The 16,928-nt window shown below is 36.4% G+C and overlaps 1 protein-coding gene across 1 annotated transcript in view; it reads right to left on the bottom strand.

The window, feature by feature from the left end:
• LOC145279948 (uncharacterized) overlaps positions 1 to 16,928 on the bottom strand; it is a 74,524-nt gene that overhangs the window by 17,705 nt on the left and 39,891 nt on the right. Inside the window, exon 2 of the mRNA XM_080131554.1 lies at positions 1,724 to 2,015. Coding sequence (XP_079987680.1) covers positions 1,724 to 1,910 — 187 coding nt within the window. The 5' untranslated portion in view covers positions 1,911 to 2,015. The remainder of the gene's footprint in view (positions 1 to 1,723; positions 2,016 to 16,928) is intronic.

The following is a 16,928-nucleotide window of genomic DNA, read 5'->3' as shown; positions in this document are numbered from 1 at the left end:
CAGCCAAATAAGAATTGTTCAATATACAAGATAGAGCAAAATAAGGAATTTATTTAATTTTTTTTTAAATCGAAATGTGTGAAAATAGTGAGATGGTTTTTCTTTTGTTTCAGAAGATGATCCAAAGAATAAGGGCGCTCATGAGCAGTCAGTTTTTATGTCCCTGGATTAACAGCTGATAAATCTTAAGTGGTCTCGTTTTATCCAATTGATCTCTATATATATTTCAACAAAATGGTTGGGTCTCTCTTAGTCTAAGAGAGAGAGAGAAAGAGAGAGAGAGAGTTGAAGGGAAGTTTCTGGGATCGCAGGTGGAGGGACAGTTTGTGTTTCATTGAAGAGATGTTTGTCTTGACTTCAAAGTCATTTGCTAGAGAAACCAAGTACGATTCTCACCTCTCAAAATAATACATTTTTATTTGGTTTAAAACTCAGACTTTTAATCTTATTTGGAAGAAGAGAAAACCTTTTTTTTTTATTACAAAATTGATTGACATTAACGCTGATGTTGAAATTAAGCACCGGATTTTGGATGAAGACAACTAGCAGACGATCATGACCTGTGCAGCGAACGAACAAAACAGCGAGTTAAGACCCTCCCTACACTTATCATTGGCTAGTTTTTGACCTTGTAGTAGTATTTATTTATCTCCTTACATCAAGTGGCTTTATGCCTTGCCTAAAGCAATTTCTATAAATAAAAAAAACAAATGAAATAATCTGTTTAAAATAAAAATTATGACTTGAAAAATGTGATGCTTTACCTACAAATTTTGTTTATGCTGTTGTCATGGTAATAGAAAACCCTCATTTTGGGATATCACATCTAAAACATGTACGCAATCAGCCATAATAAATGCTGTGTGTTTCACAGAATGATGACGTCAGAGAAAAATCAAATCTGGACAGTATTGGGACATAATTGTATAGGATAGGAGCCTTTGTTGTTTCAATGACATTGAAAGAATGGATGAGCCTTGGTTAATAGATATAGATGCATTACAGTTGGTTGGTTTGTAGAGGATGGCCAAGAAAAACATGGGAGGAAGTGATAGGGATGAATTTGAACAGATACAAATCCGACCAGAGATGGGTCAGCTTGGGTTTCAATTTGTAAAAGCTGTGCAATCCATGCTAGTATGTAAAACGAGGGAGGAGGAGGATGACGAGGATGCTGCTGCTGATGAGGAGGACAACAACGACGACGATTCTACTGCTGCTGCTGATGAGGGAGGAGGAGGAGGAGGAGGACGACGACGACGATTCTACTGCTGCTGCTGATGATGATGATGAGGAGGAGGAGGAGCCAACTTTGAGTGAATTTTGAGACTAACTAGTGAAGGAAATTTGAGATAAAAAAAAGACAAATGATCAAATAGATGTGACGGGCTTAGATGTGATGACTGCAGAAGATTAAATTTGTACTCTTACAGTGTAGGGAAATATGTGCAGAACACGAGATTTTGTTGGTTTGATCACATTGAAAAAAAATGGATGAAAATGCTTGGGTTTGTAAATGGATAACACTCGCGTTAACAGAGTCAGTTTGCAAAGGTGGACCAAGGAAAACATGGGAGGAAGTATGGCAGCTGTATGCAAATGACCGAGCTGTGTGCAACGCGACATCACAACAAGGTAAGGACAAAACTATAAAAACGAGAATCATGTCCAACACATGGCAACATGTAAAACGAACATCCATTAGTATTTTTCTTCATCTTACCTGATAGGTTCACTTTACATTTCCAGGTTGATTGCTTCAAATAATCTTTGACGCAATGTTTCCAGATGCCAAAGGTCATCATTCCGCCACTTTCGACCCACACACCAATCACCAGACTTGTGATATAACATGCTGCGGCCAGGGTCAATACAAAAAACGAAACTCCCACATGAACAGAGACGGCCATGACTTCAAATGAGGGCAGCAAGGAGAAAGAAGATGGAGACTCTTTTTATTGCTTTGCGTATTTTTAGCAAATGTTACTCTCGTTGCTTAGAGCCAATCTGGTATACTGGAGAGAAAAGAAAAGAAAAAGTTGAATTGTAAACAAAAACAGATAATAAAAGAACAAAGTTTATATTTATAAATTTGAGCAATTTGTTGCACTGACAGTGAGAGTAAAAGATCTATTTCCTATTCACCGTAGAAGAAAAACAGCTTTCTATGAAATCATTTTAAACAATTTGAAGGTATTTTAAGTTATTTAGTCCATACAGTAAACGTGGTATTTTGGTGATTGGAACTACTTTAGAGAACATATTTAAGTAGACGGCTCCCCAACCCTCCTTCCTACCCACATACTTTTTGGCCTTGTGTCACATCTAAGAAATTTTATTGTTTGTAACAATTGTGGTTAAATAAAATACTCAGTCTGTTAGATATTGAACATATAAACCCACTAGTATATAAAGTAGTTGGTTTAGAATACCAGGAAATAAAAGGTCAATCAGTATCATCTTGAATAACCCGAAATAAGGATTGCTAGACTGACTATAATAGAAACGTACATGATGTCACATGGTGTAAAGAGAGAGTGTGAGAGAAAATAAGCATGCAACACATGGACGTGTAAAATGATAGAGACGGATAAAATTAAAATTAATTATTGATTTCAATATCCCACCTCTCTCTCTCTCTCTCTCTCTCTCTCTCTCTCTCTCTCAATAAAAAGATACAAAATACAAAATTCAAATCAAATAAATGTCCACTGTTTTCCATCAAGCCTTGTCTCGAGCTAGTTCTTTTTGATGTATGAACGAATATACTTGCAGGCGGCGTTCCTTTGTTTGGAAAGGAAAACGTGCAACGATCACTGTAGGAATACAATTTGTGAACTCAAGAGGCTAATGTTTTTGTAATAATTACAGCAACTTGATCCATGAATACCTGACATGATGTTGAAACTTAATGTGTAGTGACATCCGATGAATATGATGATGGTGGTGGTAGTGGTGGTGGTCCACAAAAAATATAACGGTTTTACTGGGATGCTGGTAGTTAGCTCGGATTATATCTGTTATAGATATTAGAGCATTGCTCGTCCAATCAATGGTCAAGCTGAAGCTGTGGTGGATGTAGATGACACATTATTTGATATCGAGCCCTAACCTTCTGTTATGTGGGTGACTTGCTTACACTAGAAGGTTAACCACCCGTACCTTGCTAACTCCTAGTCTTATTTATGTTTAAGGTCTCCAGAAGAAAAAGAAGCACATAATTTTCAGTCGTTTAATGCCATACTTTAGTAATCAGAGCAAAACACTTCAAGTTCTTATATATCTTCAAAATGATTAGCATTGGAGGCAGTTTAATATTATCATTCAGAAACAGTTTTGTGTTGTTGTCTTAAAACGACACAAATAAATAAGACAACATGGAGGTAGTTAACATTTCTCAGGAATGCTAGTAGTGATGTTTCTGACAAAGAGGGAAAAAATTAGTTTACTGAGTCAGAATCTATTCATCTAACACGTATCATTAGTTTTTTAACTTGAAGTAATATTTTTTTAGGTCCTTACATCAAGTGGCTTCATGCTTTGTCTGGAGCGATTTTCATAAAAAGGCAAAAGAAAGATTAAATCGAGATGAATTGCTCAACCCAGAGGACTATGCGTGCATATGCTAGGTGGGTTTGTATTACTATACATATAGATTAAAAAAAGTTGTAAAAAAAAAATAAAAATAAAAAAATATGACAAATAAATGTTATCAAAGGCAAGATAAGTTACTTTTCTACTTAACTAGATAAGTTTTTAGTGCTTTTATTTAATGTAACGTGTTTATTCAGCTCGAAAAACATACAGTGTTTACCGATGTATTTGAAAAATGCAAATGGCGGCGGACTCTGTGTTGAATACGTAAGTTTGGGAAAATGAGTTAAAACATAAAAAAACCCATACAAAATACTGTTACAGACCAACCGAATATATATCAGCCTATGTTACGGTACTATATATTGAGTGAATTTCTAACAGTATTTTGTATAGTTTTTAGTTTGGGCTCATTTTCCCAAACTTATGTATTCAACACCGAGTCTGCTGCCATTTGCATTTTTCAAATGCATCTGTAAACACTATGTTTTTCGAGCCAAATAAACACGTTACATTAAATATAAATACTGAAAAATTAGCCAGTTATGTAGAAAAGTAACTTATCTTGACTTTGATAACATTTATTTGTTATATATTTGTTTTTTGACAACTTTTTCGAATCTATGTGTATAGTAATACAAACCCGGGTAGGTTACTTCCTAAAGAAATTTTTGGTTGACTGAAAGACAACTGCCGACGGCAAAAGGGGATATCCTGAGGATATCCCCTTTTGCCGTCTTAATTTCATACACCCTACGACGAATCATGTGGAGAGGATATGATATCTTCTCCACATGATTCGTCGTAGGGTGTATGAAATTAAGACTTTGGTTCACCGTTAGATGTTGGAACCCTTCTAATCCTAATTAGCTGTCGGCTTTCCAACAGGCAGAAATGACCGTTGTCCCCGGCAAAATGTACTTCTTTATTATGAAAAGGTTTAGGGTTTCGGCACTGTCACTAGAAAAACCCTTAGTGATGTCATATCTTCCAAACATCAAGAGCGGTTCAATGATCTGCCCAACGTTGAGTTTTTTTCTTTTGAATAGGAATTCAACTGTTAAATATTTTTCCAAGCTCGCTAGATTCATTTTGACGTCTACAAATTTTTTTTCCGTGATTTAAATTTTTTACGTGAATAAAACTAATATTCCCATTTATTAATTGTCGTCTGCTGAGATTTTCATTGGCTGAGTGTTTTTGCCATATTCCTGCGGTTTAATTAAGCTGCCGAGATGTGCTGAGACAACATCACGGAAAAACGGATGTGGAGAAAATTCATTCTCCCAAAATGGAGAATTATGGATTGGCACAAAATAATGCCTCAGTCTAGAAGTATTTCTTCTTCATTGGCCAAGGATAGAACAGACGAAGTGTAATATCAAAACAGATACTATGCTTTGATCTAAACCAAAAGATTACATCAAGAGTCTACTACTTTCTAGAGCAGTCACTTAAAAAAAAAAAAATGTTGTAAAATCATGATTTTAATAAACTTTTACAAAGGCTGATGGAAAGAGGGGTTCATGTTTTCCTCAGTTTATTTTTATTTTTTTACTGTTACTCCCCTCCCCCAAACAAAGCACATTGCCATTTGGACGTAAATGGCTTCTATTTGGGACCATATCTACAGGGGCATTATGTAGGGAGTTGAGCAGCGAGATGTCTGCTCACATCACATTTAAACTTCTGCATGTCAGTACAGTCAGAGAAGCAGGAGATCAGAAGGAAATTCAAAAGTCTAGCAGTTTGAGGGAAGAAACTATTAGAGTAGAAAACTTTCTGGTATCTAGTAATCTCTACAGTGAAGGGATGGAGTTTTGCTACTTGTTGGGCGAGTCAGCAAGTATTTACATTGACATGAAGTGCTACAGGTTCGTGAGAGCACATTCCATTAAAATGCTTATAAACCAGACATAGAGATGCAACACTGCAGTGATGGGACAGAGGCTGGAGCTTGGTTGATAATGCGGGACCTGTTAGGCTGGAGACTTTTTTTTGGACCCTAAGAACGAGAGACTAGTAATAAATGCACCAGCCCAGATTGTAGCAACAGTACTCCATGCATGTGCGAATAGTGGCTTAGTAGAGATACTGGATACTGTCAGGTGTGAGCGATTTTCTAGCACAATAGAGGGAGCCCACCTTCTTTACAGCAGCCTTGCCAATGTATTCAATGTATTTGTTCCAGTTCATGTTGCTTGTGAATGTTAAGCCAAAGAATTTGAAGGGTAGCATATAATTAGTCATGACAATTGGTGATTGAGAAAGTTTTTGTAATTGTTAAAGGAAAGAAGCTTAGTCTTAGTAGCATTAATTGTTATTATCCATTTTATATCTCCATTCCACTACTGACTGGATGTCATTCCAATTAAAAATCTACATGGAAGGTCATCTAATAATTTCAAACCCGACCACTTCAATGATGGCTGAATATAATCAAAAATTAAACAAAATATTAGTAGAGTCCACCACCCCCCGCACTGCATGGTTAGTCTTTGATCTTGAAATAGTATTTCTTTAACTCCTTACATTGGTGGCTTCAGGTCATGTATGGAGCAATTTCCATAAAAATGAAAATAACATGTCTTTCTGTTTATCTTTTCATCCAGGAGAAATGCAGTTAGAAATTGTGTAACCTTTGAACGTGATTGACTTTTGCATTTTAAACTTTAATTCAAGCCATTATAAAAATAATTTTATAAAACAGTAGGTTCTCTACAGTGCAATGTAGACTACAATGTATTATTGACTAAGTCACTAAATGTAAATGTAAATGGGTCCTCAACTAGAGCAGGCAATAAATCGATTTGATTAAAAAAAAAAAAAAAAAGGACGACTTCACCGATTTTGATGACAATAAATATATGGGAGTGTGAAAGTTTTATTGATCATCATTCAACCCCGGGCAATGTCGGGTCTTCCTGCTAGTATTTATATATTTGCATATACAGTATTAACTCCTAAACTAATAAACTGATCATTATGAATTTTGGAACATAGCTGCTAGATGTAAGGGTGGGTAATGTAAGCTATATTTAGTTTAATTGAAAGGGGGGACAAAATGGGACGGAAGTTATTTGTAAAAAATCAGATACTTCCGCTTTTTAAAAGAAAAAAAATTAACGATAGATATTAGACATAAATCAATAAATCTTCCTCAAATTTCAGTTTCTTTTGAGCATTAACAGGTTTTTAGGAGGCATTATATGGACACAACCTCTCGTTTCCAAATTCAAATCTTTCAGATTTGAATTAAATCTGATCCATAGTCATTAGAAACCAATTAAACAAGAGTTCCTGAATTTCAATTTTCTTTAAAGACCTCTTAAGCTTAAGTCTTTAATTTGAGCCATTTTATAGAATCAAAGTCATGTAATAGATTTTGATCAAATTAGAATAAGGATTCTAGACATAAGGTATAAACCTTATTATCACGATATATTGATTAAGCAGACAAAAGTTTACCTGTTCTTGGACAGGTGTTCTTCTAGCTATAATATAAATTATAAAAACAATTTTGAATTAACTCTTTCGTCTGGGTACACGCCAAAATATAATTGTTGATGGTTTCTACAGAATTTGAACCATATTAAAACCGACTAAAACAAAATCTAAAAAAAAAATTTGAATCAACTCCTTTGTCTTAGTATACACCAAAATATAATTGTTGATAGTTCTACAGAATTTGAATCATTAAAACCGACTTAGGTCAAACTAAATCTAAAAATTTTTTGAATCAACTCCTTTGTCTGGGTATACACCAAAATATAATTGTTGATGGTTTCTACAGAATTTGAACCATACGAAAACCTACTTAGACCAAACTAAATCTAAAACTTGCATTAGGGTTAGTTTAGGGTTAGGTTAGTGTTATTTTAGGGTAAATTTAGGATTATGGTAAAAATAAAAAAAAAGTTTGGTTCAAACTCTGTAAAAGTGCCTTATTGTTGCTTATGTGGGCTTATGGGTCTTCATTTCCACTAAATTCTTTGATAAAAAAAAAAAAAAGGAAACAGTGCCATAGTTTTGGTAATCTTATTAAGTAGCAAATAAACACGAGAGATCTCGTTCGCCAACGAGATCTCTAATTACCCAGAATAAAACCCTTTCACTCCACGCTGTTGCATTTAACATGGCCAAAGCAAAACAACTTAAGGAAATGGAGAAAAAAGCTCCCACCCACACCAACCCCTAATCATTCCCGACAGCTGTTTTTATCGTTATCTTTATCGCTACACAAAATCCACTTCCATTTCTACCGCAGTTGTCATATATATTTGTATAAAAAAGAAAAAACTAAGATAAGCACACTTTTTTCTCTATCTTCATATCACATCAGTAACCATTCCTTGAATGCCTAGTAGGCACTATCTGCGAGTGTCTAAGGTCTCTCTGTACAGGGGTTTGTCAGGACAACCTAGTATGAAGATACTTTTCAAAGAAGTAAACACTGACTAAATATTCAAAACCACATCGTATTCGCAGCCCAAATAAGATCTCCTCAGCATGACTTAGCCCACACTGACTTTTACCAGGAATGGTGCACCTTCTCCAAGTGATATTACCTCAAGTAACAGCACAAAGCGGGATGCTCCACCAGACTAGATAAATTCTTGTCCTTGAATCCAGTAAGACCAAGAGACCAAAAAGAAAGATCTACTATAACATATTAAAATGGTTAATTGTGGAGAGGAAAATTATGTTCACAACTTTTTTTACTAACTCAGTGTTTTAGAGATAAAAAAAAAAACGTTAAGGGAACATTCGAATATCTAAGTATCTCATATAGAGTTCAAGTGTCAAACTCAGGTAGGAGGCGCCTGGTTTTTGAGAACTTTTACTGATTGAAAATAAAACACAGAAATCATTCAGGTTTTTTTTTTTTTAATTTTTTTTTTTTTTTAAATCTAAGTAAACAAAAATCAGATGGAACAGCCAAAATAATGTATGATCAAATTTTGGGGAGGAAAAAAAAAGGGAGGAAGAAATATTTCAGTTATGAAGCAGCCTGTCATTTGCACGGGAAGGAATTTGCGACATGTGTCTTAGACAGGCTTAGATCTGATGACCTTAGAGGAAGATTAAATCTGGGCAATATGGGAAGATGTGTGCATGATAGGAGACTTCGACGATATTGTTATGCTTAGAGAGTTTTTGGTTTTGTAGACGTAGATCCATTAGGCTAGCAGGGTCAGTTTAGAGGGGAAGGCTAAGGAAAACATGGTAGGAAATGATAAGAATGGACTTGAGAGAAAGATGGATAAATAAAGACCTGGCCAGAGCTAGATTAGTTTGGAAGGCAAATTCTAAAAAGCCGTCCAACACATGCCAGCATGTAAAACAGACATTAAACCAACAATAATAATGACTACAACTACTACTTTTACTAGCATCACCTCTAACCATTCCTCTTTTCCAGTACTGATACAGCTACCATTTTGTTCGCATGTGGTATTAATTCACATTAATTACAAGTTATCTAACCCAACGTAGGGGTTGGATTATAAAAAGAACAATGTTTTTGCATCCACCCTAAGTAGGTGTTTTTTGCTCTATATCAAACCCTGTGGCATGCAGAGGTCTGATTATTCCAGCTTTTTTGATTGTACGCCTCAAAGATTTAAGTATAAATCCAAGTACTGAGAAATATAATGAAAAAGAGTTTGCATATGATTTGTGACCCTCATCCCTCCAATTTGGATGCCCGGGACCACCGCCACATCCTCCATATAATAATGCTCAGCTAACTGTCAACAATTTCCCTTATTCTCTGTGTCTAAAACTAAACAAAAATTCCATGAACAAAGTTTCTTCCCTAGAACTACTTGTTTGTGGAACACAATACTGCTGATTATAACATGGTCGTTTTTCAAGTCTAATGCAAACAAGTTCTTTTTTAGCTTTTCTCTTAAATAATCAATCTCTGCCCAAGTTCCACCATTAATGATCATCACGGTGTTCTCTCACCAGTCACCTAACACTTATTAACTCTTATACCCATAAGCCCACATAAGCAACAGTGGCCTTTAAACCGCGATAAGCGGTGATCTCACTAGTAAAAAAAAAAAAAAAAAAAAAAATCAGTTCTTGATATGCTTTGCTCACTTTTTATGATCTTGACCCCTAGTTTAACGTCAGAAGAAAAATTCACAATAATTGTAGAAAAAAAAAAGTGTTTGTTGTTTACTTTTTCTTTTTTATTTTTTTTCTTTACACTTATTCAGGATTTTGGTGTTGTTCCTTGGTTGCAGATCGACGTGGCAGATATCCTGAACCAGCTGCCCAAACAAATCTCCATCTTAGAAACGAAAATACAGCAAGATTAAAGCTGTCAAAAGGAAGCAATGTTATCATTCATATATTCTCTGTATTTTGTAAGTAAATACAGTCATATATTACCAAAATTGAAATCTGCATTAGTAAGTTGGAAAATTTTTTCCTCTTTTGTCGGTGAAAGAGGGAAATCAAATTGGATTGGCTGGTGAATGAATTAGTGATCATTACCACCGACCTAACTCAATTCAACTCTGCGCTATTTTTAATCAAGACTTAATATCAACACTTCATATTTTTAATCAATAATATTTTATCGATACAAGTCTTTACTTGTGGCAACTTCCCTTCTGATGTTTTCTTAGCTTCTCATCTAGCAATAGCCTGTACCTATTTACTTATATCCCCACGAGGGCAGGGTTAGATACAAGGTCAGTTTTTTTTTACGTGAGGGGAAAAGAATCTAGTCCCTAAAAGAAAGAAACACACTGGATTGGGACAAAAAAAAGTCTGAAACTAGATAGATTCAGTAATCAAAGTCAGAAAAGAAATGCAGTATCAATACAGATACTACATTTTGATATCAGTCGAAAGAGAATAGGAACTTTTTCTTTGCAATAAACCCTCAGCAAGTGCAGACAATGGCGTCCAAATACAGTGGTTTGGAAATGACCAATAATCACATGCTTTTTTTTTTTTTGTAGTTCTTTTCTTGCTTCAAGAACTGTAAATGCAGGCATGGTTAATGATACAGAAAGGCTGAACTTTCTGAAGCGTTTATTATCTAAGAGGCTATTGACCAAGATCAAAATGTAGTATCTGTTCTTATACTACACTTCATTTTTTCTATTGAAAGAATGGATAATAGCTTTTAGGTTAGTATATGCAGAACAATTGAGTTAGCAGGTTCAGTCCATAGAGAAAAGCCAAGGAAAACATGAGCAAAAGTTATAAAAATAGACTTAAGAGAAAGAGGGATGAATAAAGGCCTGGCCAGAGATAGTTTAGCTCGGAAGTCTTATGAGTTGCAAAGTTATTATTTGAAATTTTGGTTAGCATAACAATCATCGTAATTGGAAATTTTTTTAAAAACAAACTGGAATCAAAGACATTGTATTCTAAAAAACGTGTTGGAATGAAAAAAAAAAAAAAAGAAAATGGCTAGGCAGAATAAAATATCAATGTTTCAGATTATTTGGATTTAAATTGTGACAAGAGAATATTATGCAAAGGGTGTTCCAAAAGTAATGCCTTCAACTTTTTTATTCTGCCCGAAGGGTTTAGAGGGGATTGCAAATTGCAGTTATGATGACTCAACTTATGCATTCATGATCTGAAAGTCTCATCTCTCTGTTGCAGATATTGACGGTGTCAGATTCTAAGAAAGCAATCCCTGACATGGACCTACATCAAAAGTAGAGATGTGTTGTTGAATCCCTGGCAGAAGTGCATTGAGAACGGTGGTGACTATGTAGAAAAATAAATTCTGGAGCACAAAAGTCGCTCATTTTAATGGTTCTACTCCAGTCTTTGTAACTCTTCAACTTTTTGAGTTAAAAAATAGGAGGCTTTACTTTTAAAACGACCTTCATAAATGAGAATATAAGATTATATTCGAAAGAGTAACAAAAAAGTGTTGCCTATTTGACTGTTAGCTCGGTGTTTCTTTCATTTTGCAAGTTTGCTCATAAATTAAAGAGAGGGAAGGCGAGAGAGAAAGAGAAAAAGAGAGAGATTGAGAGAAAGAAACAGAGAGAGAGAGAGAGAAAGAGATTTTAAAAGAAAAAAATTGTTCAAGTCTGGAGACATGCTTGGCCAGTCCATTGTTACATGATAAGGGCTGTCCCCTTTTCATGTAAGTATAAAAATGGAGAATTTAGTTTAAAATGAAAATGAAATAGCATAGGCGAAATTCGAACCTCGTAATCTGGGTTTAGAAATAGATTACGTGTGAGAATTTAAAAATGTAAAACAAACATTTGTTTAGAATATAGATAAATATTTCAAGGAAAGAATGTGAACTCTCAAGTTTGTTAAGAAATTTTAAATTGAAAGAATGCAGCTTATAAGATAATGTTTTTAACATATTGGAAAAATAGGTTACTGAGAAATAGGAAAAGTTTTGGACATGTATGTCCAGGACACGTGAAAGAAGGCACATGTTTTAACATGTGTATGACGTCACGGAAAAATAAAAAGTTCTAGGAATAGAGAAAAACTTTAGTTAGAGTTAGTCAGTCAGTGAAGAAACTCGGAGAGAGACAGTCAGTCGTCTAGGAGCGAGACGTCACTTCAAGAAAAAAATGTGAAACTTTGAATTCTTGATGATGGAATCACGGCCGTGTGATGAAATAAACCATCAAGTGTTTTTTGTAAAGCTCGTCTTGTGTCTTATGATTCTTACAGAAAGGTAAAGTGGAATTGTATTATATATTTGTGTTATATGTCTTTACATACACGTCTCAACATCATCATGTCCGAACTGTCTGAACACTATGTCCTCACTCAAAGAGCTTTCTTCTTCTTCCATTCAACACAATTAAGGAATGAACATTTTTAATATAAGAATCTCTCCTAACATGAACAATATCTCTATAAGTCTCTTATACAACAAACATCTCTCTCTCTGAGTGTTTCAACATTCCTATCTAATAAGACTCCTTCTAAGCATCTATCTCTAACACTCATCTTTTAATAAAACTCTCTCAATGAAACCCCTATATAACACCATCACCTTTACTCTCAGCCTCTTCAGTAAAGCAGTGGTTGTTTGGATGTGTGTTTTGGGTCATTGTCATGCTGGAACCCTGCTCTGCGACCCAGTTTCTGGAAGGAGGGGATCATGCTCTGCTGCAGTATTTGACAGTACATGCTGGAGTTCATGTTTCCCTCAATGAAATGTAACTCTCCAATACCTGCAGCACTCATGCAGCCCCAGACCATGACATTCTCACCACCATGCTTGACCGTAGGCATGACACACTTATCTTTGTACTCCTCATCTGGTCGCCGCCACAGATGCTTAAGGCCATCAGAATCAAACAAATTAAATTCTGTCTCATCAGACCATAGGACATGGTTCCAGTAATCTATGGGCTTTGTTGACATGTCTTCAGCAAACTGTTTGCAGGCTTTCTTGTTTATTGCCTTCAGAAGAGGCTTCCTCTTGAGGTGACAGCCATGCACACCAATTTGAGGAGTACAAAGAAATGTTCATGTATGTTTCAATTATTATTATTTGGAATTATCTGTTTAGATCGATGTAACCTTCGACCTTCTTCAGATGTATCTTATTAGAAATCGGGAATCTATCATTCTGTTGAACTCAGAAATTTTCACGGAATTTCGAATGGAACTTTTTATTTAATCCATGCGTGTAGCATGTGCTCGTTCTGTCAGCTATAACTGAGTAGAAGTCTTAAGTAATTCGCACTTGTACAGGGTGACCCAAAAAACGGGCCCCAACTCTAATTAGGCCCCGTTTCTTAGTATTTTGTCCGAATGAAATGAAACTTTGGTCATAACTAGTTTATTATATTCAAAACACTAGTGTCTTTGGCCTTTTTTCTCCGTTCTGCAGCATATGTTCTAGATGGCCTCCATTTAGCTCCATGCATTTCTTGAGGCGCAGCACGAAATTGTCCATGACATTCTTCCAGAGCGAATTGGTAATGGCTCTCATCTCCTCCCTGATAGCTTCCTTGAGTTCTGTGATGGTTCTGGGTTTCCCTGCGTAGACTCTGTCTTTAAGATAGCCCCAAAGAAAAAAAAATCTGGGGGGCTTAGGTCCGGGCTATGGGGTGCCCACTCAAAATCAGTCTTGAGACTGATCACTCGGCCTCCGAAGTTCTCTTTCAGTCAATCTCAGGACAGGTTTGAGGTGTGAGAACTTGCTCTGTCCTGCTGGAACCAGAACTTGCTTGTGAGTGACAGGTAAATGGTCTGGAGCTCACTCTTGAAGGTTTTGAGGACCTCCACATACCGCTCCTTGGTGACTGTCACTGCTGCACCAGATTCTTCGATGAAGATTGGTCTGATGATGCCTCTGGCCAAGATTGCAGCTCACACCATGCACTTAAGAGAGTGCAGGGGCTACTTCATTGCGCCTGGAGGACCCCCAGAAGACATTTGTCTTGGAGTTCGCCTTTCCATTAAGATGGAAGTGGGCTTCATCTGAGGTCCAAAGTAGGTTAACGAAACTTTGTGTCTCCTCGATTTTCTCGAGCATCTTGACTGCCATAGCCTTCCTCTGCTTCTTGTCTGAGGCTGTAAGGGTCTGCAGTGTCTGTATTCTGTATGGGTAATCCCTGATATCATTCACCAGCACTCTCCTGCAAGTCTCACGGGACATACCAAGGGACTGACTTCGCTTATGCACAGAGCGTTTCAGACTCTGCTGGAGAGACTCTCTCACTCTTTCGACCAGCTTGGCTGTTCGCTTCTTGGGACATCCCAAATGGCTTGAACGGTTCTCTCTGGCAGCGTTGAGGTTCTCCATGGTCCCATACTTCTCGAAGTGGTCCACCAAGTTCTGAATTCTGCTTTTGGATAGAGCCTTTTCACATTCGAACAGGTTTTTCTTAAATGAGCCTTATAATAAAATTTAACACAGTGTATTCTTTGTCCCAGCTCTCACTGGAGTCTTGGTGTACTCACGGTCGTTGATTCTGCCATGTCCTGTAAAATAAGGGCAATCGGTGAATAAATAATGGAGATATTACATAAAGTGTACACGGGGCCCTTTTTGGGGGGGGGGTCACCCTGTATTTTTAGTATCGCCCGCATTGAGAATTGAACCTTCAACCTCCGGATGAGTGTCACTTAGACGTGAAATTTATGTAGTTGTCTATCCGTTACACCAGGGTCCTTGCAGGTTATTTATCTCTCTCTCTCTCTCTCTCTCTCTCTCTCTCTCTCTCTCTCTCTCTCTCTGTATATATACACTTCTCAACCTTGGAGGAAGCAGGTTTAACCCCTCTATGTTAATCAAAATTAAAATAATATTACCTATGTTCTATATTTCCAAAAACAGATCGATTAAAGCAGGATTCACCAAACTACAGCCCATGATGTCAGTTCACGACATTACTTGAATTTGCTTGATAAAACTTATGGAATACAAAACTTTGCTAAAATTTCAATTTGAATATCATGTTTAGAACACTAGGAAATTTTTATGCTTGCGGAGATCTCCTGATCAATTTGTTCTTTAAATTAGGCATTTCATTTCTCCCAGCTCTCCCCTACTTTTGGTGAGCCATAGCTTCACCAATGACCCTTAAATCCTCTGCTTTTCTTGTTTGTCAACAGGATTTTGATTACGTTTCTAATTCAGTGTCTTTTTCATTTTCAAATTCCGTTTTCTTCACACTTCATTATGGCTACTAAAAAAAGATTCACAAATTTCACCTTTTTTGCTGCTTAGTTTGTAAGATTCGGATATGTGCACATCATGTCTGATGTACCTTTTTGCTGTTGTTGCTTTCTTTGATAACTTTTTAGTAAATAAACATGTTGGTTGCTTTTGTTCATTACACGTGCACCACACACGATTAACATGGAATGATAAACTTAGTTTTTCATCCCCCCCCCAGAGCTCCCGTTCTGGCTTGCAAGTATTGAATTGAACGATTTATGCGGCCTGCGTTCGTCATTCTTTCAGTTATCCAGCCCGCAATAAAAACAAGGCCGATAGCCATTAGTCGCGTGGTCTCGTGTAATGAATGAATGCATGAATGTAGGATTGACATGAAATTCTTAAAGATAAACTAAAATGACCAAAAAAAAATGGGCTGAAATGACTTAAATAAAAAGTAAATGCCTTAGAATGACTTTAATGAACTTAAGGATGAATTGAATGCTTAAAAAAATGACTGGAATCCTTGAAAAACAACTTGAATGATCTGGAGAATGACTTGAATGGCTTTGAGACTGACTGGTTGTAAAGTGGGTGATCATTTTACATTAAAAAATACAGAAAAGTGATCCCCCACTTTATATCACAATAAGTATAGCATGTAGTAAGAACAGATACTACACTTTGATCTTGGCCAAGAAAAGAGTATTTATTTGCTCCCCCACCGAGCAAATTAGGCACAAGGCCGATTTTTAATGTGAGGAGTGAAGGGGAAATGGGGACCAACTCCCCTGGGAGTAGGGGAGCTGGATAGTGACAATTGGTATGAGGGGTTGCCCCTACATTGACCAAGGTCTTATATGTGGGGCTGCCCCCACATATGGTCTTTGCATGCAGTATCTGCCGGGACAGATACTACAATTTGATCTTGGCCAAAAGGCCAAGAAAAGCTTAAAAAGCTAAGAACAGCATCTATTAATGAAAGACCTTTTATCTTAACCAAAAAGGCCAAGCACAAAAATGTTACGGACCGACGGAGTGACTTATAGAGTCGCTTGCACGCGACTAAAAAGTTTGGTGAGTGCTGGATTAAAGGAACGCATCGCTTTTTGGATTTTTTTTTTTGTTGTTTGTTTTTTGTTTGCAGTTAAAAAAAATCAGGAAAGGGTGAAAAATTATTAAGATGTAACGGAAAAGAATGGAGAAAATATGATCAAACATTTATTCCTTGTTCAAATCTGAAGGGTTTTTTACTAACTTGACCCCTTGTCATAATTTAAGGAGAGAAGAAAGTGGACATTGGGTTACTTTTTTACGTAACACTCGCTTACCTTATTTTGTCCTTTACTCACATTCCAAGAGCGATGTTTCTGACAAAGGGGGGAAAATTGCTGTTTTCTAGGTTAGAATCTATCTAACACTTATTAAGATTTAAGCGACCTTGAAGTAGTATTTTTGTAGTACCTCACATCAAGTGGCTTCATGTCTATTTTTTTACAAGCAAGTAACCACTTATGAAGGCCTGGAAGCCACTCGAGGAAAAGGGTTAATGTTTGTGAGGTGGTTGGCGATACACTAGTGTAATTATCAATAATGGTAGAAATTTGGTAGAATATGATTTTAGGTGACGGCTCAACAAGAACTTGTTTAATTTAAACTTGAAAATGAACATGTAGTCGGTTAGAAACAGTTTCCACAAGTG

The sequence above is a fragment of the Euprymna scolopes genome, chromosome 7 (genome assembly GCF_053919585.1).
Source record: "Euprymna scolopes isolate OS-2025 chromosome 7, ASM5391958v1, whole genome shotgun sequence".
Taxonomy (NCBI): domain Eukaryota; kingdom Metazoa; phylum Mollusca; class Cephalopoda; order Sepiida; family Sepiolidae; genus Euprymna; species Euprymna scolopes.
The sequence above is the reverse complement of the archived record's forward strand: the minus strand, read 5'-3'. Positions and strand labels throughout refer to the sequence as shown.